This window comes from Carcharodon carcharias, chromosome 17 (genome assembly GCF_017639515.1).
Source record: "Carcharodon carcharias isolate sCarCar2 chromosome 17, sCarCar2.pri, whole genome shotgun sequence".
NCBI classification, from domain to species: Eukaryota; Metazoa; Chordata; class Chondrichthyes; order Lamniformes; family Lamnidae; genus Carcharodon; species Carcharodon carcharias.
The window spans coordinates 80,535,772-80,559,275 of record NC_054483.1 but is presented as its reverse complement, the minus strand read 5'-3'; the positions used below and the strand labels follow the sequence as shown (position 1 = coordinate 80,559,275).

At 40.0% G+C, this 23,504-nt stretch overlaps 1 protein-coding gene across 1 annotated transcript; it reads left to right on the top strand.

Moving 5' to 3' along the window:
- Positions 1-3,337: 3,337 nt before the first annotated feature.
- Positions 3,338-23,009, top strand: oat (ornithine aminotransferase). The gene is made up of 10 exons (XM_041210438.1): positions 3,338-3,424; positions 7,665-7,892; positions 11,017-11,241; positions 14,337-14,432; positions 14,946-15,073; positions 15,188-15,310; positions 15,403-15,531; positions 19,333-19,446; positions 21,177-21,321; positions 22,319-23,009. Exons 2-10 carry the CDS (start codon positions 7,691-7,693, stop codon positions 22,477-22,479), a joined length of 1,323 nt encoding a protein of 440 aa, XP_041066372.1. The 5' UTR covers positions 3,338-3,424; positions 7,665-7,690; the 3' UTR covers positions 22,480-23,009.
- Positions 23,010-23,504: the final 495 nt, after the last annotated feature.

The following is a 23,504-nucleotide window of genomic DNA, read 5'->3' as shown; positions in this document are numbered from 1 at the left end:
ATGTCCCGGAGATACCTGTAATCCTGGGTGGGTTCGAAACATGAGGGATGGAATTTCAGTTGAAATCCACGTGGGGTAAGTCGGAGACGGAGACAGTCACTGAGAAAGGAAATATGGCTGTGAAAGCGGGTTTTAGTAAACACCTTGTCAAACACCAGGAGAAGAAATGGAAAGCAATGAAGGTGAACAGGCAAAAGAGATATACGGAAATTCTGTCAGAGAGAAGAGCAATACTTCTTCAACGTAGGCATTTCTTGAAGAGAAGTGGCAGTCAATTAAACATAGAGATAAAAACAAAAAATTGCGGATGCTGGAAATCCAAAACAAAAACAGAAATACCCGGAAAAACTCAGCAGGTCTGGCAGCATCGGGATTCTGTTTCAATAAATGTTTGTGACAGAGTGATTAACATTCTAATCACCCTGTGTGATTATCTTCAGTCTTGGTCCTCCCATCACCTTTTCACCAATCAGTGGAAACATTCTATTATTAGCTTATCATAACTCTTTTGTAATCGTCAAGACCTTGAGAAATTGTTGCTAACTCTGATTAACTCATGTTTCTCCAAATGTTTGGTAATTTAATCCTGTAATAAATAGTAATTTACCAACAATTTAAGACCAACAGGTCCATAATTTCCCATCTTAATTAAGTTTTTTTGAAAAGGAATACAACATTTGCTCTGGCACAAGTTTTCTTTCCACAAAGTCTTAGGAGATTATAGTCAGAGTCTGCTATTTCTTCTTTAGCTTCATTTAGAATTTCTACTTATAAACCTCGTGATTTGTTTACTTCAAGTTTAACTTCCTTTGCCCAATTTTTCTTCCAGTAGCAACTTCCATTAAGTGTTTTACACTCACCTTTGCCACTTACATAAAGCCGAAATTTACATCCTCCATGAAAATTGAAGTAAAGTGTATATTTAGCATTTCTGCCATCCCCTCACTGTCCAATGCAGGAATGCCTTCTTAAACTGAAATTTAAACAATTTTATTTTTTGTGAGTTATCTGTTTCACAGCAAGTCATCGTTTACAGAACAACCCACTTGATACAAGAAATTAGAACCCATAGGGGTTCTGATATGAAGAAAAACATGAGTCAGGGTCATGGGAAGAAGCAGCTCATGCAATTCCTGTGCAACTGTGCTGATTAAAGTTGTGGGGGGCACTTTACAGCTGGTTACATAAAATCTTGCCACAGTAAATCAGAGATTGCTGCATAAGCTAGTGAAAAATACCTTTTTCACTCACAATCTATAAGTGCTACAGAAGTGTTAATTTACTTTTGTTCCCAATTTTCTTAAATTTCAGGTGCATTTATATTCCCAGCCTTAACAACGGCAGAGCCTAGCACAAGTGCAAAAGACAAGGGATGGAATTTTCCCCTCCGGAGACTAAGTGTGGTGGCAGGTGGAAAAAGTGGCACATCTCCCGCTGGCAGGAAAGGCGGGTTTGTGTGCCAGATCATCTGTTTTTCAGCTCATTATATATGCATGAATGTGATCCATGTCAGGTCTGGTGGTGGGGCAGGGTGCGATTTGTCCACCCCACTGTGACCGCATCCAATCATCTTTCTGGGCGCTATATTTAAGCTGCACTCACGCACATGATACACTCTCTGCAGCTCAGGACTGGTCATGGCGAGTGATGGCTCTCAAGTTTTGTGACAAAGCGCTGGGGGTACTTCTGGATGCGGTGGAGGCACACTGAGATGTCCTTTACCTCAGTGATGCAAGACAGTGGTCCACTATCCTCACCACTCCAGCTTGGGAGAAGGTCCCCAGTGCAGTCAATACCAAGGTGGCCCACAGAACATCCATCCAGTGTAGGGAAAGGATGAATGATCTAATCCGCTGTGCCAGGGTAAATCAACCTTTTCCTCACTCTGAAATCTCACAAGCCCATTTGGCAATCACAGGGTTACAGTACACACAGATTTCACACACTGTCAGCACAAGGGGCATCACCAGTGACTCTCACATACACGTTGACATCTTTACTCTTCTCACATTCTGTGCAGCTTGCATCCTCAGCCATTATGCAGATCCACTCATCACCCACAGAAGGCAGGCATCCTTGTCATCTGCCTTGTCATCTGTCCTGCTAACAGTCTGTCCAACAATCGCGACTCCTTAGGTACTGAAGCAGTCCATGTCCAAATGCAGACCAGGACAATATCAACGCTTGGATAGACAAATGGCAAGTAACATTTGCACCATACGGGCAAAGACCATCTCAAACAAGAGAGAAACTAACCATTGCTCCTTGACATTCAATGGTATTACCACTGTTAAATTCCCCACTATCAACATCCTGGGGGTTACCATTAACCAGAAATTGAACTGGGCCGGCCATATAAATACGGTGGCTACAATAACATGTCAGAGGCTCGGATCCTCCAGCGAGTAACTCACCTCCTGACTCCCCAAAGAGTGTCCACCATCTACAAGGCACAAGTCAGGGGTGTGATGGAATACCCTCCACCCGCCTGGATGAGTGCAGCTCCATAACATTCAAGAAGCTTGACGCCATCCATGACAAAGCAGCCTGCTTGAGTGGCACCCCATTGACAAACACTCACTCCCTCCAGCACTGATGCACAGCAGCAGCAGTGTGTACCATCTACAAGATGCACTGCAGAAACTCTCCAAGGTTCCTTAGGCAGCATTTTCCAAACCCACAACCACTACCATCTAGTAGGACAAGGGCAGCAGATGCATGGCAACACCACCACCTCGAAGTTTCCCTCCAAGTCACTCACCATCCTGACTTAGAAATATATCACTGTTGCTGGGTCAAAATCCTGGTACTCCCTCCTTAATAGCACTGTGGGTGTATCTACACAACATGGACTGTAGCAGTTCAAGAAGGCAGCTCACCACCACCTTCTCAAGGGCAATTAGGTATGGACAATAAATGCTGGCCCAGCCAGTGATGCCCATATCCCATGAATTAATGAAAAAAAACAAGGGCAGATCCTGGGGTGGGGACGCCTGAGCTCAGGTCCCTCACAGTTTGACAAGCATGCAGCAGAGCTGGCTGGTGAGGAACAGGACCAATCTGTGCCAAGGGTGAGATTGGCATTTCCCAACCTAGTGAGGACCCATCACCATCTTGCCATTCATCTGACGAAACTGAATGTTTTACGTTGGTCACAATGCAGACAATCACTAATAACCTCATCTTCCTTTGACAAACATCAGCAGCCAGCCCACCCATCAGGCCCAGCCCCCACACTAAGGACCAAAGGGGCCTCTGCTTCCCCATCAATGAAAGCTGTTGGTGACGCGGCTCTCGGCCCACGGGAGTCGCGCGCACATCCCCCGCGCGGTGACGTGTCCGCCGTCACGTGGGAGGACCACGCGCCTATTTAAACGGTCGTCGGGAGCGCGCGCGGTCCTGTCCAGTCAATCCGGTGGTGAAGGTGAGTCTGAGCCTGAGGGGGTGGAGCACGCATCAGATTTGGTCGGTCTCCTCGGGATGTTTCTCCTCGGCTTCCACCTCCGAGTCGGGCCGCGGTGGTCTAGTTAGTTGTAACTCGCGTAGGTAATGCCGGTTGGCCGAAAGCCGGGCCCGTGCTGACGGTGGTTTTGCCCCAGGCACCGCCATCACTGACTGGGTCATTTAATTCTGTCTGAACTGGAATTAACGGGAGTCCCGCTTGTGCCAGAACCAGTCGACGCGTCAGTTCATAATGAAATAAAATCAGGTCCGCCTGTTACGTGGAGAGGGGGGACGGGGTGGCAGGGCGATTAGATGCTTTCGAGCTTTCTGGATGCCAGCCATTTGGGGAATGTGCAGAAGAGAGTGCAGTTTATTTTAGGTCACTGTGGACGCTTGTGGAGGATTTCAGTAGTGAGTTGTCGATGCATTTTGATATACTTTAGGGTGAGTTAGGATGGATATAGATCATGGAGCTCATTGGGATGTTAAGGTGAGATGGTTAAACCCATTTTATGGTAACTGGGGAGCTGTTTGACTTTTCACTTTGGAAGTTATATGAACGAATACGAGCGGTGCAGTATCTGAAAGACAGGCTTCAGATTACTCAGTTGTGAAAGTTCTGCAGGGACCTGCTGATTGGTCGACACAGTACTTGCCCCCCTGAGCTGCACGACTGCCAAAAATATTTGTCAGCAAATGCCAAAGTTCTGTGATTGGCAATCTTACTGCATTAACCCAATGCTTGAGAAATATTGGATGGCTCTTCCAAGGCCTGTTTGTTAAAGGTTGCACAGGCCTATTCTCACCAAAGGCAATATTTGGATACAGTGCAAAAATAAAAATACCTGGAAAAACTCAGCAGGTCTGACAGCATCTGTGGAGAGGAACACAGTTAACGTCTCAAGTCCATATGACTCTTCAACAGAACTAAGGAAAAATAGAAAAGAGGAGAAATAATAATGTATTGTTTGATATGATACTGGTGATTTTAATTCTTTGGTTAGACCGGTTAACCTAACACAGACCAGTTAGCCTAACAACAGTAGTAGGGAAAGTGTTAGAGTCTATCATAAAGAATGTGATAACAGTACAGTTGGAAAATATCAATGGGATTAGACAAAGTCAACATGGATTTATGAAAAGGAAACCCTGTTTGACAAACCACCTGGAGTTTTTTGAGGATGTAACTAGCAGAATAGATAAGGGAGAACCAGTGGATGTGGTGTATTTGGATTTTCAGAAAACTTTTGATAAAGTCCCACAGATTACTGTGCAAAATTAAAGCAGATAGGATTGGGGGGTAATATATTGGTATGGTTTGAAAATTGGTTAACAGACAGGAAACAGTAAGAATAAATGGGTCTTTTTCGGAGTGGCAGGTGGTAACTAGTGGGTTACTGCAGGGATCAATGCTTGGGCCCCAGCTAATCACAATGATTTGGATGAGGGAACTAAATGTAATATTTCCAAGTTTCCTGATGACACGAAACTTGGTGGGAATGTGAGCCATGAGGTATGTTTAATAGGCTTCAAGGCATTTGGACAGGTTGAGTGAGTGGGCAAATACATGGCAGATGCAGCATAACGTGGATAAGTATGAAGTTATCCACTTTGGTGAGAAAAACAGAATGGCAGAGTATTATTTAATGGCTAGATTGGGAAATTATGTACAAAGGGACCTGGGTGTCCTTGTACACCAATCACTCAAAACAAGCATGTAGGTGCAGCAAGCTAAGAAGGCAAATGGTATGTTGGCATTCATTGCGAGAGGACTGCCTACAGGATCAAGGATGTCTCACTGTAGCTGTGCAGGGCCTTGGTGAGACCACTTCTGGAATATTGTGAACAGTTTTGGTCTCCTTAACTAAGAAAGGATATAGTTGCCATAGAGGGAGTGCAGCAAATGTTCACCAGACTGATTCCAGGGATGGCTGGATTGTTGTATGAGGAGAGATTGGGCTGGCTATGCCTGTATTCACTGGAGTTTAGAAGAATGAGAGGAGATCTCATTGAAACATTTAAAATTCTGACAAGGATGGACAGATTGGATGCAGGGATGATATTTCCTCTGAACAGGGTCACAGTCACAGGATACAGGGTAGACCATTTAGGATTGAGATGAGAAATTTGTTCACAGAGGGTGGTGAACCTATGGAATTCCCACAGAAGGCTGTGGAGGCCAAGTAACTGAATATATTTAAGAAGGATAGATTCCCGGGCTCTAAAGACATCAAGGGGAATGGGGAGTGCGTGAGAGTACAGCGTCAAGACAGAGGATCAACCATGATGATAGTGAATGGTAGAGCAGGCTCGAATGACGAATGACCTACTCCTCCTATCTGCTATGTTTCTGCGCTAGTGTAATGGATGCTTAAGATAGCAAATTGGTCAGGCAGTATCTGTGGAGGGAGAAGAAGTTAATGATTTGAGTTGATGACAATCAGCTTAAATAAACCTAGCTTCAGAAATATGAATGCCATTCATTTTAGGCTCAACAGGTGTATGCCTGTGATTCAGAATTTATATTTTATTCTAGTGAGTTGAAGTATAAAGGCATTCAGTAGGTGTAACTTGCCCTTCAAGCTGGTATTATCAAGTTTCAATGCAAATACTTGATGTTCTGAAGAACTAATAGCCCAGAATTTGTTTCAAAAATGGTGAATATTTATAGAGCAATTTGGGTACAGTATGAGTTGAAATGTAGTTACAAAGTTTAGGATTAAGTATAGTTTAACATACAAAACTAAATTTTACTGATTAATGTTTTCATTAGGATTGACTACAAAATTAAAGATGCTTTGTATAGAATAAACTAATTTTTCAGAAGTTTGATTGTGATCAGCAGTTGTGATAGTTTTAAAACTTCATGTTTAAGCACTTGCAGTTGTAAGAAAGGCATAAATGGTCAAGAAAATGTGGGAGAGTCACATCAGGCAACATCTGTGGAGTGAGCAACCGAATTTACATTGTACCTCTGACCTTTCATCAGCGCTGTGATAAAAATCCTGAAATGTTAACTCTGACTTGTTTATTTCCAGCAAATTGTTTTTTTATTTCAAAAATTCCTGCATCTCCAGGATTGTTTTTGCATAAATGATATACTTTACAACAGGAGTAAACAAAAAAAGTTGCAAACTGGGAGATTGCACAGGATAGTTATTTTTGGAGTGGGGCGGGAGGGGGGTGGTGTGCGGGGGGTGGTGGATGGTGAGGGTAAACTAGAAAATACAATGCCTTCCTGTTACTTACTTTATAGTTTAGTTTGTTTTTAAAATACAATAAAACTAATGTGTAAATATTTGTACGTTAGTGCTTTCGTCAGTGGTGTTCATCCTTGGCTATACAAACTTATCCTCTATTAACTAGAGCAATGCTCCCTGCATGTTGCATCATATCCTAACATGACTTCCTTCCAGATTACTGTCTGCACCAAGTTTTCACTGGCAGTGAAACAAGCATTAAAGTTGCCAAGCATAGTTTTATTATTATTAACTTTGAATATACATGTTGCATCTAAACAAATTATTTGCTCAGGCTTGCTTTGCTATCTCAAATTTTCTATTTTTTAAATCACGTTATCTTAAAAAATGCATACTTTGAACTCACTCGCATGACAATTTCAGGAGAATTCATTGTAAATTGAGTTGGTTGTACAGTTGTGCTGAGGAGAAAAGGTAGTGTTTGTGGTGCAATGCAATTTGATAGCTTCCTGACATCAGATGTAGTTGCATCATTGCCACAGAGGATGGTTAAGACTTTGCCTCCTATGGATGTTAGGAAGGGATTGTTGAATTGGGCTTATCTCGTGCATTGGCCTAGGTTGTGTAGGAATTCAGGAAGTGACTGCTGCATACCTACTGAACCCGGAGATGGATTCTATAAATCACTCCTTCCTTTTAAGTACTGATCATCTGAATACGTTCTAATCTTGGTCCCCAGTTTTATTATGGAATGATAAGTATTTAGGTATAGCGGAGAAAATTTAAGTTAGCTCACATTAACATTGCTGGTGTATGGGAATTTAATAGTGATTCCCTTTTCCAAATGGAGAGTTCCTCTGCATGTACTTCATGCACTGTTAGTTTAAAACTCTTTGAATGTTTCAGCATTGTAGCTGAAGCATTGAAATGAAATATCAGCTGAGACCAAGACTTACTGCTGCATAAGTTACATAAAATTTAATACACAAATAATTAACTCTGTTCCTTTTATTTGTACAGCAAAGCTTGGAACGTTTTAAAGAAAAATGCTGTCCCAATTCTCACGTTACATAAATTCCAGCACTTCAGTCTTGAAGAGAAGACTAAAGACAGTGGCTTACACTGCAGCCACAGAAACAGCATTAAAAACTGAGAAGTCATTCACTTCAGAAGAGGTTTTTGCACGTGAAGAAAAGTATGGTGCACATAATTATAGTCCACTGCCTGTAGCATTGACCAAAGGGGAAGGTAGGCAGTTCTGAATACTTGTTCTTAAACTTAATAGCAGATTCTACAATCAAAAATGCCCAAGCCATATCCTGTACAGCATTTCTTAAGCTTTTGAGCAAAATACAATTGATATTTATTTCATGTTGTATTCAAAGTTGTTGAAATGATCAAATAAACACAGAACATTTTGTTTAAGACTTGGTCACTCCACATCTGCTTTTAGATATCTGTATTAATCACGATATTTCTGGATGGGAGAAGTCACAACTCATCATCTATTCAGAGATACTCTGGAAGCCCACTTGCATTGGAACATACAGTTAGATCTTAAATGGTTGCGTGTTTTTACTTTCTCTGCTCTGTTCGAAAGCTTGTTCCATGTATCCTTTGCTGTGCATGAAGACCTTTCTAAAAGTTAGTCTGAAACTTTCCATGGGCTACTTTTGAACCTGTGTTACTGCTCTTCTGGCAGTTTTTGTAATTAACTGTGCTTTTCTATATTGGTATGTTGTATATTTCTTCTTTTGAGACTGAAAAGTTCAATTCCTTCAGTTTTGCATTGCTTCGCAGAGCTCTGAAACTGGACCTCTGCCTAGTTGTTTTTCTCTTATTTCCCTTGTGCTTCAGAGACCTAAACTAGACACGGTACAGCAGTGTAATCCAGCCAGATTAGAACAAAGAACAAAGAAAAGTACAGCACAGGAACAGGCCCTTCGGCCCTCCAAGCCTGCGCCGATCATATTGCCCGTCAACTAAAACATTTTGCACCTCCGGGGTCCGTATCCCTCTATTCCCATCCTATTCATGTATTTGTCAAGCTGCCTCTTAAACACCACTATCTTACCTGCTTCCACCACCACCTCTGGCAGCGAATTCCAGACACTCACTACCCTCTGCGTAAAAAAACTTGCCCCGCACATCTCCTCTATAGTTTTCTCCTCTCACCTTAAATCTATGTCCCCTAGTAATTGACTCTTCCACCCTGGGAAAAAGCTTCTGACTATCTACTCTGTTTGTGCTACTCATAATTTTGTAAACTTCTATCAAGTCGCCCCTCAATCTCTTGTTGTTCTAGTGAGAACAATCCGAGTTTCTCCAACCTCTCCTCATAGCTAATAACCTCCGGACCAGGCAACATCGTGGTAATCCTCCTCTGCACCCTCTCGAATGCCTCCATATCCTTCTGGTAATGTGGTGACCAGAATTGCACGCAATATTCCAAGTGTGGCCTAACCAAGGTTCTCTACAGCTGCAGCATGACTTCCCAGCTTTTATACTCAATACCCCTGCCACTGAAGGCAAGCATGCCATATGCCTTCCTGACCATCTTATCCACCTGCGTTGCCACTTTCAGTGACCTGTGGACCTGTACACCCAGATCCCTCTGCCCGTCAATGCGCTTAAGGGTTCTGCCATTTACTGTATAATTCCTGCGTGTATTAGACTTTCCAAAATGCATTACCTCGCATTTGTCTGGATTAAACTCCATCTGCCATTTTTCTGCCCAAGTCTCCAACCGATCTATACCCCATTGTATCCTTTGACAATCCTCTTCACTATTTGCAACTCCTCCAACCTTAGCATTGTCTGCAAACTTACTAATTAGCCCAGTTACATTTTCCTCCAAATCATTTATGTATACTACAAACAGCAAAGGTCCCAGCACTGATCCCTGCGGAACTCCACTAGTCACAGCTCTCCATTCAGAAAAGCACCCTTCCACTGCTACCCTCTGTCTTCTATGACCAAGCCAATTCTGTATCCATCTTGCCAGCTCACCTCTGATCCCGTGCGACTTTACCTTCTGTACCAGTCTGCCATGAGGGACCTTGTCAAAGGCCTTACTGAAATCCATGTATATAACATCCAATGCCCTTCCATTGTCGATCATCTTTGTCACTTCCTCGAAAAACTTGATCAAGTTAGTGAGACACGAATTCCCCTTCACAAAACCATGCTGCCTCTCACTAATACGTCCATTTGCTTCCAAATGGTAGTAAATCCTGTCACGAAGAATCTTCTCCAATAATTTCCCTACCACTGGCGTAAGGCTTACTGGCCTGTAATTTCCTGGATTATCCCTGCTACCCTTTTTAAACAATGGAACAACATTGGCCATTCTCCTGTCCTCTGAGACCTTATCTATAGCCAGTGAAGATACAAAGATTTCTGTCAAGGCCCCAGCAATCTCCTCCCTTGCCTCCCTCAGTACTCTGGGGTAGATCCCATCTGGCCCTGGGGACTTATCCACCTTACTATTCTTCAAGACGCCTAACATCTCTTTTTTGATCTCAACATGATCCAAGCTATCTACACACTCTTCCCTAGACAAATCGACTGCTAAGTCTTTCTTTTTGGTGAATACTGATGAGAAGTATTCATTTAGTATCTCTCCCATTTCTTCTGGCTCCACACACACATTCCCACCTCTGTCCCTGAGTGGGCCTACTCTTTCCCTGGCTACCCTCTTGCTTTTTACATATGTATAAAAGGCCTTGGGAATTTCCTTGATCCTGGTTGCCAGTGACTTTTCATGATCCCTTTTAGCCCTCCTGACTCCTTGCTTAAGTTTCTTCCTACTTTCTTTGTATTCTCCACAGGCTTCATCTATTCCCAGCCTTCTAGCCCTTACAAATGCTTCCTTTTTCTTTTTTCAGGTTTTACCATGACTTCCTCTGATTTGTACTAAACTGCTTTTGCTGAATATAGTTCAATATCTTATTGGCTTTGCTTGGACGTGAATGCAGAATCTACTCATACTTTTAGGCCTATTAGTTTCAATCAAAGGATTTTAACACAATATGGAATACATCACTCATTTTCCTTCCTATATGCAACACTTGTCTGTCTGAAAATGTGTGTGCTAATTTTCTAGTCACTCGTGTTTTTCACCTCTTTCGTAATTTTGATGATGCTTCCTAGCTTTTGGTATCATTTGCATATTGAACTAGTTTGTGTTGATGTGAAACTGGTTTGAGGATTCATGTTTTCATAGTCATGCAGTACAGAAGGAGACCATTTGGTGCCTTATGCCTGTGCAGGTAAATTAGTTTTTCCTATTGATGGTAAAAAGTGGACTTCAAATATTTGACAAATAAATATTTTACAAAAGTCATAGCTTTCATCATACTCAACTTTTTAGGAGTTTATGTATGGGATGTGGAAGACAGACGGTATTTTGACTTCCTGAGTGCTTACAGTGCTGTGAATCAAGGCCATTGTCACCCAAAGATTATTGGAGCACTTAAATCTCAAGCTGACAAATTGACACTCACTTCACGGGCTTTCTACAATGATGTACTGGGAGAGTATGAAGAGTATGTCACTAAGCTGTTTAACTACAAGAAGATATTGCCAATGAATACAGGTTAGTAAACAATGATAATTTAATATAGAATGTTCACAGCTGTACTATAAAGGAAAAATGTGCATTTAAAAAAAAAATTCTCTTTTTCTTATGGCATGCTGAAATACTATGCCATTTCACTGATTTGGCTTTTACAAGGCACAGGTTTATATTGTCCAATATCTGAAGCACAGCTTTGAAAAGTCCCACAGGAATGTGCGTGTGGGCTACCTCTGGATGGTTGCAAGGGCATGCTTGTGCTCTGTTCAAAATTTCATTGTGTAGAAAATTTAAGAGCATGCATTTGAGTTCTGCTGAGTTACAATGCATCTTTTGGTGTTCAGCTTTACATGTTATAGATTTTAATCCCTCATGCTCTGCACAATGTGGCAATTGTGTTTTTTTCATATCAGATTAAAGATTCTAAAGACGTTTAATTGAGCAGCTCACAGTTCATTGATATTCAGTATCAATACTTAGTGCTCTGCAGGTTGTTACCTTACTCCTGTTCCAAGGAAAATGCTAGAGGTTTTTGGAAATTAGCTCATCAAAGATCTTACCCCTCTTAGTTGAGCTTCAAACTGCTACATTTAAATTAATTAAAATTGACCAAAATGGGGTGCTTATCTAATAACCCTCTGTAAGCGCATCCAATTTTTTAATTTTAATTTCATTTATTTTTTGGTCCGTGTGATGCCATGAATCTAGTCAGCTGTCTAGCTAGGCTGGCAAGTCAGGGCACTGAACAGAATGATTTAAACCTGTGCTGCCTTGTTTGAACATTTGTCTAACTTGACTAACTTGCATCAATTTCTCTTTGCATTTTGTGGTAGGGGGGGAATTTTAAGAACACAGCATTATACAAATATGCAGTTTTTAGCTGGAATATGATTAAAATAAAGTCAGAAAATGAAACAGTGCATTCAGAATCCTTTATAATGTAAGTGAATCATGCCCACTGAACTTCCCTTGTCATTAATTCAGTTAGCTCAAGGGATTTGAGGCATGGTCCATTGCTTCTAAATTTATGTTGACTACTGATTTGGTCCGTTTCTTCAGATGAATAAATAATATCTCAAAATATTTTTGATATTTCTCATCAAACTTTTATAATTACTAGATTCCTTTTAAAATTAATATTGATTCCATGTTTAAACCTTGGTGTTCAGAATTCATGGTTTTGGTTTATGGAGCTTTTCATCCAGTCTAGCCTTAGGTTTGTTGTGTACAGTTGATTCGTGCATTTTAGGGTTTGTACTGAACTGTAGTTGTGTTAAAGATCCCTTAACTAAAGTGATGAGACCCAGAATTTTGTTCAGTCTTCCATTTGTAAGTCAGATGTGTGAACATGAAAATGAGAGGAAGGAAAAAACTGGCTCATGAAAGCCTTTGCCATTCCCATGATGCCTTGCCCATCATGGGTCAATTTTTTTTGTTTTGAGGGCTACTCTTGAGATTTTCTTGTGATGGAACGTTGAGTTTTAGGGACTCCTATTCATTATTCCTTTGTTCTTTGGTATTTTCTCTCAAACTTGGATTCTAAATACAGTTCTCAATTTACAATAATAAATTCGGATCAGATTCATACCAAGTTCCAACTATTTGAAGCAATGAAACAGGGCTATAGAGAAAGAGCATGGGTGTAAATCTACAGAAAAAGTTTAGCGTAAAGAATGAAATTCAATGTTGTAATTTAATCAAGAATTTCAGTTGTAAGCCAATTGAGCTTCACTGACAAAGATGGGTGTTTCTTCACTCTGCAGGATAAATAACATTCTTGCAGCTCAATTCTGCTTCATGACAGCATTATTAGTTCAAAGTATCAAGCTACTGAAAAGAATTTAATAAAACAGCACCACAAAATAATGCTCTACCACCTCTCTCCAGCTCACCACTGGGGTAGAAGGGGGCACATACAGTTTGGGCTACTGCCCATCAGTGCCAGCAGCTCCCAAGGTGCAAACCTGCCTCAGTTGAAGCTGGGGCCAGACAAAGTTATAGGCAGATCCCCAGGGCCTAGTGTGCCTCCGTCAGCAGGGCAACAAGTACAGGACAGAGAGCTCAGAGCCCGCGGCTATTCCTCCCTAGCAGACAGTGGCCCCAGCGCTTTATTAGGGCAGCATTTGTTGAATAACCCTGAGTGCACTAATAGCTACCCAAACAAATAATTTTAGTTTATCAGTTGAGCTTATAACATTGCTTATTTATGCTTGCTAGAAGCGATGTACATGCAAACATAGGGACCTGTTCTCTGCAAACAAAACGAATGGTATGTTCAAGCCTTGTGTCTTTTTTGAATTACCCAGGACCTTGGGAGCCTATAGTTCCCTGTTGCTTTCTCCGTGGCAATGCCTCAGCCAATCAGAATCAACTTGCCAACCAGTCACACTCTTCTTCTGTAGTATAAATTGTCATGATAATTTGACATTCTTGCATTTGTCCTGATGGAATGCAAGATGAGAAGCTTCGGTGACACGTCTCTTTTCAGCAATATTCAATGTTTCCTTTTTGTTATTTCTACTGTTTTGATCAGTCATACTCGGATGAATTAAAGCAATTGCATTCTGGCCCATTGTGATCCTGTTCCCTTGCCCAATATTCCATTCTGGTGAGCAAGTGGTAAGTTCGCATTGCTTACTATGGAATCTATACTGTTTGCTATTTTTTTTAAGCAGTAGTTAAAATATTGGAACCCAAAAGTCTTTTTGATTTAAGTATAATCATGTGACACGGGATTCCATGACGAGTGTGGGAGAGATTCTTGGCCTCGTGATTTTTGTACACATGATTTGGGCCCTGAGTGCTCATTTTCTGAAGGGAAAGAAAACTATCCAGCAGAATGGAATGGAGATCATGGACTAACCCCCGTCATGTGGAGTGAAATTGAAAGGCGGGCAGAACGTGACTTGAAATTTGGCAATATGGACTTTTTCTATTCCAACTATTTCACATTGTTCTAACATTACTACATTCTGTAGTAAATAGAAGGAACAATAGAAATTTGTGCTTGGAACCATTTGCCTTGCATGTAAACCAAATTCTGATCAACTTCTGGCAAATGTTTTTCAAAAACGTTATTTGTTTTTGGATTTTTAAATTATAAAATTTGGTTTTAGGTGTGGAAGCTGGAGAAAGTGCTTGCAAGCTGGCTCGTAAATGGGCATATGAAGTTAAAGGAATTCCTAAATATAGAGCAAAAATTCTTTTTGCAGGTAAGATTGTTTTTTATAAAGTGGGACATCAGCTCCTTGTAACATTCAGTCACTGCAGTTGTAATTCACATTAAGTAATCCTTGTTTTTTTACTACATTCAAAAATGTCTAGTATCGTAATGTTTTAAAACTATTTCGGACTACCTGTAAATGTAATATTTTACTCTGATTCCTAGGAGATGGGACGGCCCATTAAATTCTGTTAGATTGCTCTAGGACTGAAACATACATTTCCAACTAAAATAATATATATGGTGCCAAGTTCTTGTTTTCTTATCTGGCTATTATTTGAATTGTTCTAATTCTGGTAAATCCTCAAAAGAAAAATGAAAAATTTGGGTAGCCAAAGATTTTTTTTTCCCAAGAGAAAAAGTTTGTGCTATACATCTTGAACTCCCAAAGGAAACACTTTCGTAAATGGATTTGCAGCATGACCTGTCCGGAGCTAGAAAGTTTGGACTGCCTGACGGTTCACTAATATTAACTTTATCTTATTTATACCCTTTCCTTCAGCTGGTAATTTTTGGGGTCGAACTATTTCTGCTGTTTCCAGTTCAACAGATCCCAGTAGTTATGAAGGATTTGGACCATTTATGCCTGGGTTTGAAATTATCCCATACAATGACCTGCCAGCTATAGAGGTATTAAAAATATAATTGGTTTTAATGTTTTGTTGCAGTTTATATTTTTCATTAATTTTGTGTTGATATTGCTACTAGATAATTGCTACTAGATAATTGCAGTTCTCTCTTTAGCGTGCATTCCAGGACCCTAATATGGCAGCATTTATGGTGGAACCAATCCAGGGAGAAGCTGGAGTAATAGTTCCTGACAAAGGCTACCTTCAAGGAGTGAGAGAATTGTGTACAAAATATAATGTGAGTTGTAGAAATATAGTTATAACAAGCATTGCTAGTTTATTGCATCTGAACAGGAAACATTTTAGTTATGATTCTGCATCATTGAATAGGTCCTGTTCATCGCAGATGAAGTGCAGACTGGACTGGCTAGGACTGGACGACGATTGGCATGTGATCACGAAGATGTCAGACCAGATATTGTTGTTCTTGGAAAAGCTCTCTCTGGAGGCGTGTATCCTGTGAGTGGTGATTTTCAGATATAATCTGAAGTGTTTCCAACATAGCGAGCATATGGTAGTGACACCATGGCAAATAGTGAAATTGCATTCAAGAAATAGAATAACATGTTAACTTGCTAGATTACTGCAAAATTCAACTAGGTCATATATTCTACAGGGAATTGAACCTGCCGTTTTGTGATTTCCATGTGACTCTCGACCACAATCTTATGGTTGACTCTTAATCCATTCAGTTTATACAAATAGATCTGCCACTTAAGGCAAGTAGGGATGGGCAATAAATGTGACATTTCTGGAATCACTTAAATGCAAAGAGGGAGAAAAAACAGAGGCTGAATGAAATTACTTGCATTTAAATAATTTTTTTTTAACAAATCAAAGTATGCTTATAAATTAGAGCTAGGCCAATGTGGGTCAATGCAGATATAACTATAGTCAAGTATTGAAAAATAAATGAGAAATAGTTCCTAGAATTTGATATTTGGAATAAATATCTAATTACTTGAAGTCATTGGTCAGTTGCAGAGCATGTTTGTTGACATAAATTTTCTCCAGATAAATGGCTTGTAGAGCAATTAGAATATCGAACTCTGCATTATTGTATGCCAGACTTGCAGTGTGCTACTAACATATAGGGAGTCTCTGGTAGAATTTGTTACAGTCATGTATTACTGAAAAGCGAGACCTCCAGAACAGGGATAGGAAAACTTTGGCCAGAGGGTTGCATCTGGTCATAGAAATTGTATTGGATAAGGGGGGTGTGCCATAAATGCTCAAGTAATTAACAGTAAGAAATTTTGATACAAATAAACATTACCTTTTATAATAATTGTACAATCATAATACTTTACATACAATAACGAAACCAAATGACACATCTTTAGCCCCACTCTCTTGGCTTAATGTGAACAATGTGGTTAGTAACCCCTCTTTACAATGGCGTTAAAGTCCAGTTGCATTCTTTTTCTGACCTGCCGAGTATTTCCAGCATTTTCTATTCTTATTTCAGATTTCCAATATCCGCAGTATTTTGGTTTTGTCTTGCTACTTTATTGTGATCTACAATATGGTGCAACAAAAACCACCAAAGAAGAAACAGTGAAGAAGGAAAATGTGAAAACCGCATTTCTGAAGCAGTCACCACATCTTGTGGGAGCACTGTGATCTGTGTCCTTACTGTAGTTCTTTTTCCTAGAGCTGGGATTAAATAACCTCATGGCACCTGTCAAGAGATGCCAAGTGAATCTGTAATCTATTCCACTTCTGTTATGGTACACAGAAACTTAACCTAAAACTACACATTTTGCTTTCTATTATATTCTCCGTTCTTCGAAAAATCTAAACTTTAGCCGCACCTCTGGCAGGGAACATGAGATGCTTTTTCAACTCTAATTTTCGGAAGTGCATAAACAACTAATCACAGATGCCCATCTCAAGACATTAAACTCTGATTGCTTATGTATGACTGACGGTCTCCACATCTTGGCACTTGCTGCAGTTAGCAGTTTTGATATTTTAATCCCTTGTTCACCAGCAGAACTGCAGAGCAGATTTTTGCTGGGTCTACAAATTTGCTACCCATTGATTCTGCCATTATCTGAAACCTGTATCCTCTGGTTACTGTCCCTTTGACCATTGTATTCAAGCTAGACCTTTGGGGTAGCTGTTCAGTAAGCATCTGTTAGAATTGGCATACTAATCTGTGGCACATTTGTCCTATAATCTGATTCACAAAGTTTCCAATTTTTGAACAAACATGCCAGTGTAATTATCCTGTCAGTTTCAATGGGATTTTTTTTGTCCTCTATCCCATAATAGAAATCAGGACTTGGAGCATTTTTGCTGAATCTTCTGGACAGTAGCAATTGTTTTAAAAATTAAAGTCCTAATTTACAGGATTTCAGTGTCTTTGGGCTTCAGCTCAAAGGCATCTTTGGGAATTTTGTTAAATTTTCTAAATATTCATGACTTTCGTGATGGAGTACTGTCTACATTCTATTCAGCAGTCAGGGTTTACTGTCTACTTTTAAAAACCATATCAGTGGTTTACAATGAATTGTATAGATGCATCACAATTATCATTGTTCTTAGGCAGTCTTTTGGAATTGAGGATGACTTGCTTCCACTTTGGTTTAATGGGTTTTGAGATAGCTGATGAGTCTAATGTGCTATCTGCAGATTCTGCCACATGCGGGCAGGTGGTGCTTAAAGGGTCAGGTTAGATGAATTGTTTGTGTGCTCTTTCTGATGCGACTGCTTTGCCTCTGCATTTTCCTGACAAAGTGTCTCAATGAGTTTGTCTTCCCGAATAAACCTCTTCTCCGTTTCGGTGGGTCACAATCCAGGGCACCCATGAATCGTCAGAGATGATTGACTTCTTCAGAGATGCTTTGAGGACACCCCTAAAGCATTTGCGCTGTCTTCCTGGGAGCTTCCTGCTGCAGCTGAGCTCAGAGTAGAGCAGTTGTTTTGGGAGTCTGATGTCAGGCATATGAACAACATGTTCTGTCTGGTGCAGCTGGTTTTGAATGATTAGTACCTCAATGATAGGCATGTTGGCTTGGAAGAGGATGCTGTTGTTGAACTGCCTTTTTTGCTACTGGATTTGGAAGATCTTGCAAAGGTGCCACTGGTAGTACTTTTCCAGTGCTTTAAAATGCCTGCTGTAAGTTGTCCAAGACTCCAAAGCATATAGGAGTGTGTGGATCACTGTGTTCCAGTAAACCACAACCTTAGTCTTGGGTTTGAGATCCTGGTCCTCAAATTCTCTTTTCCTCAGTTGACTGAAGGCAGAGCTGGCACACTGGAGGCGATGTTGAATTTTGTTGTCTGTCTCTCTTTGTTGAGAGGAGGCTCCCAAGATAAGGAAATGGGCCACATTTTCCAGGATCTCGCTGTTGAACCACCTTCTCCATCTTCCTCGCTGCAATATTACATCTCACCTCAAGCAAACTACCCACAAGTATAGAGAATTTACAGAATAGATGTGAAATTGTTCAATCTACACTGTCTTCAATCCAAAATCATTCTAGCTTTGGTCATGCAGCTTGAGTATGCGGATGATACTTTTGTGCACTCACTCAGAAACTGAGCTCTGGGTCATCATCGTTGATTCCTTCTCCTTTTCATTAAACATGGGAAAATTGGCCTTTCACTAAACAACTGGAAGATTAAACTCTGCTTGTAACCAGCTCCCAAAGCACAACACCTCCCCCAGTTTTCACTAAACCACTGAGCATAATGTGTTCCTTGAGCTAAATTATGAGCACAGGGCTGGTAATTTTTGTAACCTAGGGAATACTTGTAATTAGACTTCAGTCAGCACTAGCTCCCAATTTGATGTTATTCTGCAAGTTTTTCCGTCAACATTGTACCTATATCATAACTAAAATTTCTGGTAGAAAACCATTGTGTATTCCTGTATGTGTAATACTGAACACATGGAAGTTTCATAATGATTGTGCATTGTGTTTTTGTTTTCATTCGCATTCGAAAAGAGATTGCAATCTTAATTAAACAGTAAATCATACACCTGTCTTTCCCTATTCTTTGTTCTGCAGAATAGTTTGTGTTTGTGACCGTTGATTTTCAACAGGAGGTGGCTAAAAGAATCAGTTCAGAATTTAGTGCAGAAGGAGGCCATTTGGCCTATCTATGTCTGCACTGACTGTCCAAATGAGCATTTCATCTAGTTACACTGATTTTCGTTTGTTATAGCAGCACTTTATTCCAAAGAAAATGTTGCTGAAAATTGTATATTTTTCATAAGGAATGAAGTTGATAATTTTTCTCTCTTTACAGGTGTCAGCAGTGATGTGCAATGATGAAATTATGTTAACTATTAAACCAGGTCAGCATGGGTCAACATTTGGTGGTAATCCTTTAGCATGTCGTGTTGCTATTGCTGCACTTGAGGTATGTCTGTGATCCAGACAGGAAAAAATTAGCTACAGGAGTAAGTTTTTATGCCCAATCAGCTTGAATTTTCACTTATAATGAATTCCCCCTTCTTAATGGAAATACTTTCATAATTGATTTCCAGATTGTCATGACTGAAGTGAATATAGATTAAAAAAATAACAGCTGTTGTTTATAAAGTACACTCATTTAGATAATCTGTTTCTAGCAAATAGAGAAAACTGAGCAGGTTACAGATGAAAATGTATAGGGGGTGGTGGATGTGGAAGGGGATTTAAATTGACTGAAGAGATGAGCTTACAAGCTTTAGAAGGAATGAAATAGCACAGCAAAGTTCCAAAGAACAGGTATGTAGTGCTCAACATTAATCCCTGGAGCAGTGGGTAAGTATTACTGCAAAGCTGGAGGAACCTAGAATGTGAGTGAGACATGTGCCTGAAGTAGATTTCTTAGAAGGTATGGGACTGGAGGAATTTACAAGAGTCTTGTGGTTGATAAGCTGAGGGAGAATTAACTTGTGAAACCTGGTAAGGACAGATTGTTTGGTGCATAGAACTTTTGAGAACATGAGGCAGTTTTGGATTAATATGTGACTGTTGAAGGAAGGCAAACTGAACACCATTTGAGAAATCGATCCTTGGAGTGATAAAGGCAGCCTTTTCTTTAGCAGAGAAGAATCATTGGCCAAAACTGGTTAGACATGGAATTAAAATGCCTGCGTTGGATGGGGTTGATTAACCTAGTGCATAGGTTATGCTCCACGGGGTTCAGCCCGTGTTGAGAGGTTGAAGTTGCTATGTAGGCACTAGTGGGAAGACCTTGTTCGTGTGGATTGAAGAAAATTTAAACTCATCCAGGACTTTGAAGCTGGACAGGCAATCCAGTAGTGTAGCCACAGCCTTGGAGTGGTGATGATCGCTAGAATTGGGTATCATTGCCAAATTCAAAAGCCTACTCCATGCTTTCAAATAACGTCTAGAGAGATAGCATGCAAGTTATAAAAGGGAGCTCAGGGTAGAACCCCTGGGGCATCTTGCTGATTTAACTGAGAGTTGGACAAGAAGGTGATATTACAACATATTGGACGTTGGAATTGAACATGTTGAAGATGGGTTACACACATGGAAGAGAATGAAGTGGCTGGTTATCATTGAGTTTACAGTGCAGGTACATAGAACATTGATTTTGACCAGTGTGGTCAGTTTTGTGGGCAGATCAGAAATTGGGTTGGAGGGTGTTCAGGCAAAGTTAAGGGCTGCAAAGTTGGATGGCATCATAGAGAAAAAAAAGGCAGGCTGGAAATAAGGCAGTAGCTTGACAGAAATTGTAGAGATTTGTTTTGTAAGTTTTTCTTTGAAAAAGTTTTTATGCTGATATATTCAGAAATATGAAGAAAGTTATTAAGGAAAATTGTTCAATTGAAGGGTTCAGATCCGGTGTACAGAGTGTTTAAAACTGAAGAAGCTTGGATTAAAGAGGCATACCTGGTGGAATGTTTTCCCCCAAAGGATGATTGAGTTCTGGACTGTCATCAGGAAAGCCTCTGAAACAGACCATAAAATGTTTTCAAGAGGCAATAAGATGAGGTTCTGGTTGAGGAATGTAGTGAAGAGACAGGTAGATGGTGCTTATGTGAAAAGGGGAATGCTTGTTTAAGCCTAGTTAGCTTTATCTGTTCCTAACAACTGAGCTAAACTTTGCAATATCCCTTTAACTGAAATATACAGGTTCTTGAAGAAGAAAATTTGGCAGAAAATTCAGAGGAAATGGGAATGTTCCTCCGAAGTGAGCTGATGAAACTGCCAGCAGATATTGTGACTGCTGTAAGAGGAAAAGGATTATTGAATGCCATTGTTATTAGAGAAACAAAAGGTACAAACAGCCTGTAAATTTTTCATCAGTTATGGCTCTGTTACACTCAATGTATTGTAGCATTTCCAGTCAAGCAACACAGGCGATCACTTGAGACAATTTAAATAAATAAGTTTCATTGGTGGCCTAACAGATTGCAGCTAGAGATGATGGTGCCTAGAACAGATGTCAAATTTAATCTCTCAACATGAAACAATCGTCATGCTACCAATGGAGTACCACAAAGAAGACAGACTTTCTCTAACTATATTTGTTTTTGTGCTTCTACATACAAAAAAATGCTAAAACTAGAGTCAGTGATCCAATTTATTTAGAGGTGTAGTTTTCACATTCTTGTCACCCCAGCTAAGATCAGCTAATTTATGTACCAAGTATTTAAACTTTGGATCCTCTTAGTGTATGGAGCCCAGTGCCAGATAAGTGTACTTTTTAATTGTTACTTTCATTCAGCCAAAATGGTCTATGAAGCATTAAGCTAAACAGCACTTAACTTAATTTGCTTCCTGCTCAATGTGCAAATAGGGTTTCTTGCCTCACCTAAATGATTGCATTTTGTTTCTCCCTTGCCCCCACATTTTCTCCTGAAGATAGTGGCTGAACCTGAGCTGTGCTCAGTTGCTGGCTGACCTGTGCTGCCACATTTGTCATGTAAGGCTAGACGAGTAACCCTGCTTTCATAGGCTGTTTACTGTTTGAATCCAAACATATTTGAACCCAAACCAGCCAGAACGAATATGAGGTCATTGCTTAATAATCAGGAGTGTGCATATTAGGTCACCATAATCCTTTCCAGCTCAACAACGCAGGATGATTTTAGTGCTCCATTCCTGTTCTGCACAAACCAAGGTGATTTTAATGCTGTACTTATAGCTGAAAGGTACTTTACATGATGGAAAATGGTCATAAAATATGAACAAATATCAAGATTTGTTTTTGAGCAACCTCAGAATTGTTAACCTCAATTTTTTTAAATTTAGCTTTTTATTCCCCATTTCAGCTTTTGATGCAATGAAAGTTTGCATTCGACTACGTGATAATGGCCTGCTAGCTAAACCAACCCATGGGCACATCATTAGACTGGCACCACCCCTTGTCATCAAAGAAGATGAATTAAGAGAATGCGTGGACATCATTCAGAAGACTATTTTGTCTTTTTGAAGCAGATTAAAACTGTTAATGCTATGAATTTTCAATACGTACTCAAGGTCTTGCATTCGTGATCATGTATTCTTGATCTCTTTGCAGCTATATAGTATTTGTTGCACATTATACCTAGGATTTTATTTGAAGCAGCTGATACCTACTATGCGTTTCTCAAATCTTCATCTTTAATTAGGAAACTACATTTAACTTCAGTCATAGACCAAAGATCTGAAATAGTCCTTGTTTGACTGTTAAACCAGTGACAGTTTGAACTGTGCTACAAATCCGATTTAAAATCTAGAATAAAATCCTAGGTGAAATTGAAGTTCACGTAAGGTTTTAAAATTAACTTAATTTAAAAGATTATATACATTCATCATTGTGGAAATTCTGTTTTCCTGAAAATAATTCATTTGAAATGTTGTAGTTTCAATTTTGACACTCCGTTATCTTATATGGACACAGATATATGAAGCCCTTTGACTCTGTTTTAAATTTCAGGTTGTAAGAATCATAATAAAAACATAAAATGCTGGAAAAACTCAGTAGGTCTGACAGCATCTGTGGAAAGAAAACCAGAGTTAATGTTTTGATTCTGTATGACCCTTCAGAGCTAAAGACAAGTAGAAATGTGATGAAGTTTACACTGTTTAAGTGGGGTGGAGTAGTGGGGGGGGGGGGGGTTAAAGAGAGATTAACAAAGATGTCATGGACATAAAGACAAAGGGAGTGTTAATGGTAGTGGTAAGGGCTAAAAGTGCTGGCCACTTACCTTTCCATTATTGAGGGAATTTTGAGAGATTGTAACCAATGCATCCACTATCTCTACAGCCACTTCCTTTTGACATCTGAGGGTGCAAGCCACCAGTTTTAGGCAATTTGTCAGCCTTTAGTCCCATTAGTTTTTGTAGTACTGTAGTACTTTTTTTCTAGTGATAGTGATTATTTCAAGTTCCTCCCTTTTGCCTCCTGATTTCCTCCCATTCTTGAGATGCTTTGTGTTTTCTACTGTAAAAACAGACACAAAATACTTGTTCAAA

Bases quoted from the DNA above. Each gene is read 5' to 3' on its own strand.
- oat (XM_041210438.1), top strand. From the start codon at position 7,691: ATGCTGTCCCAATTCTCACGTTACATAAATTCCAGCACTTCAGTCTTG. The intron at 15,074-15,187 runs GTATTAAAAATA...TTCTCTCTTTAG, and splicing joins ATGACCTGCCAGCTATAGAG to CGTGCATTCCAGGACCCTAA. The intron at 19,447-21,176 runs GTATGTCTGTGA...TGAAATATACAG, and splicing joins TTGCTATTGCTGCACTTGAG to GTTCTTGAAGAAGAAAATTT.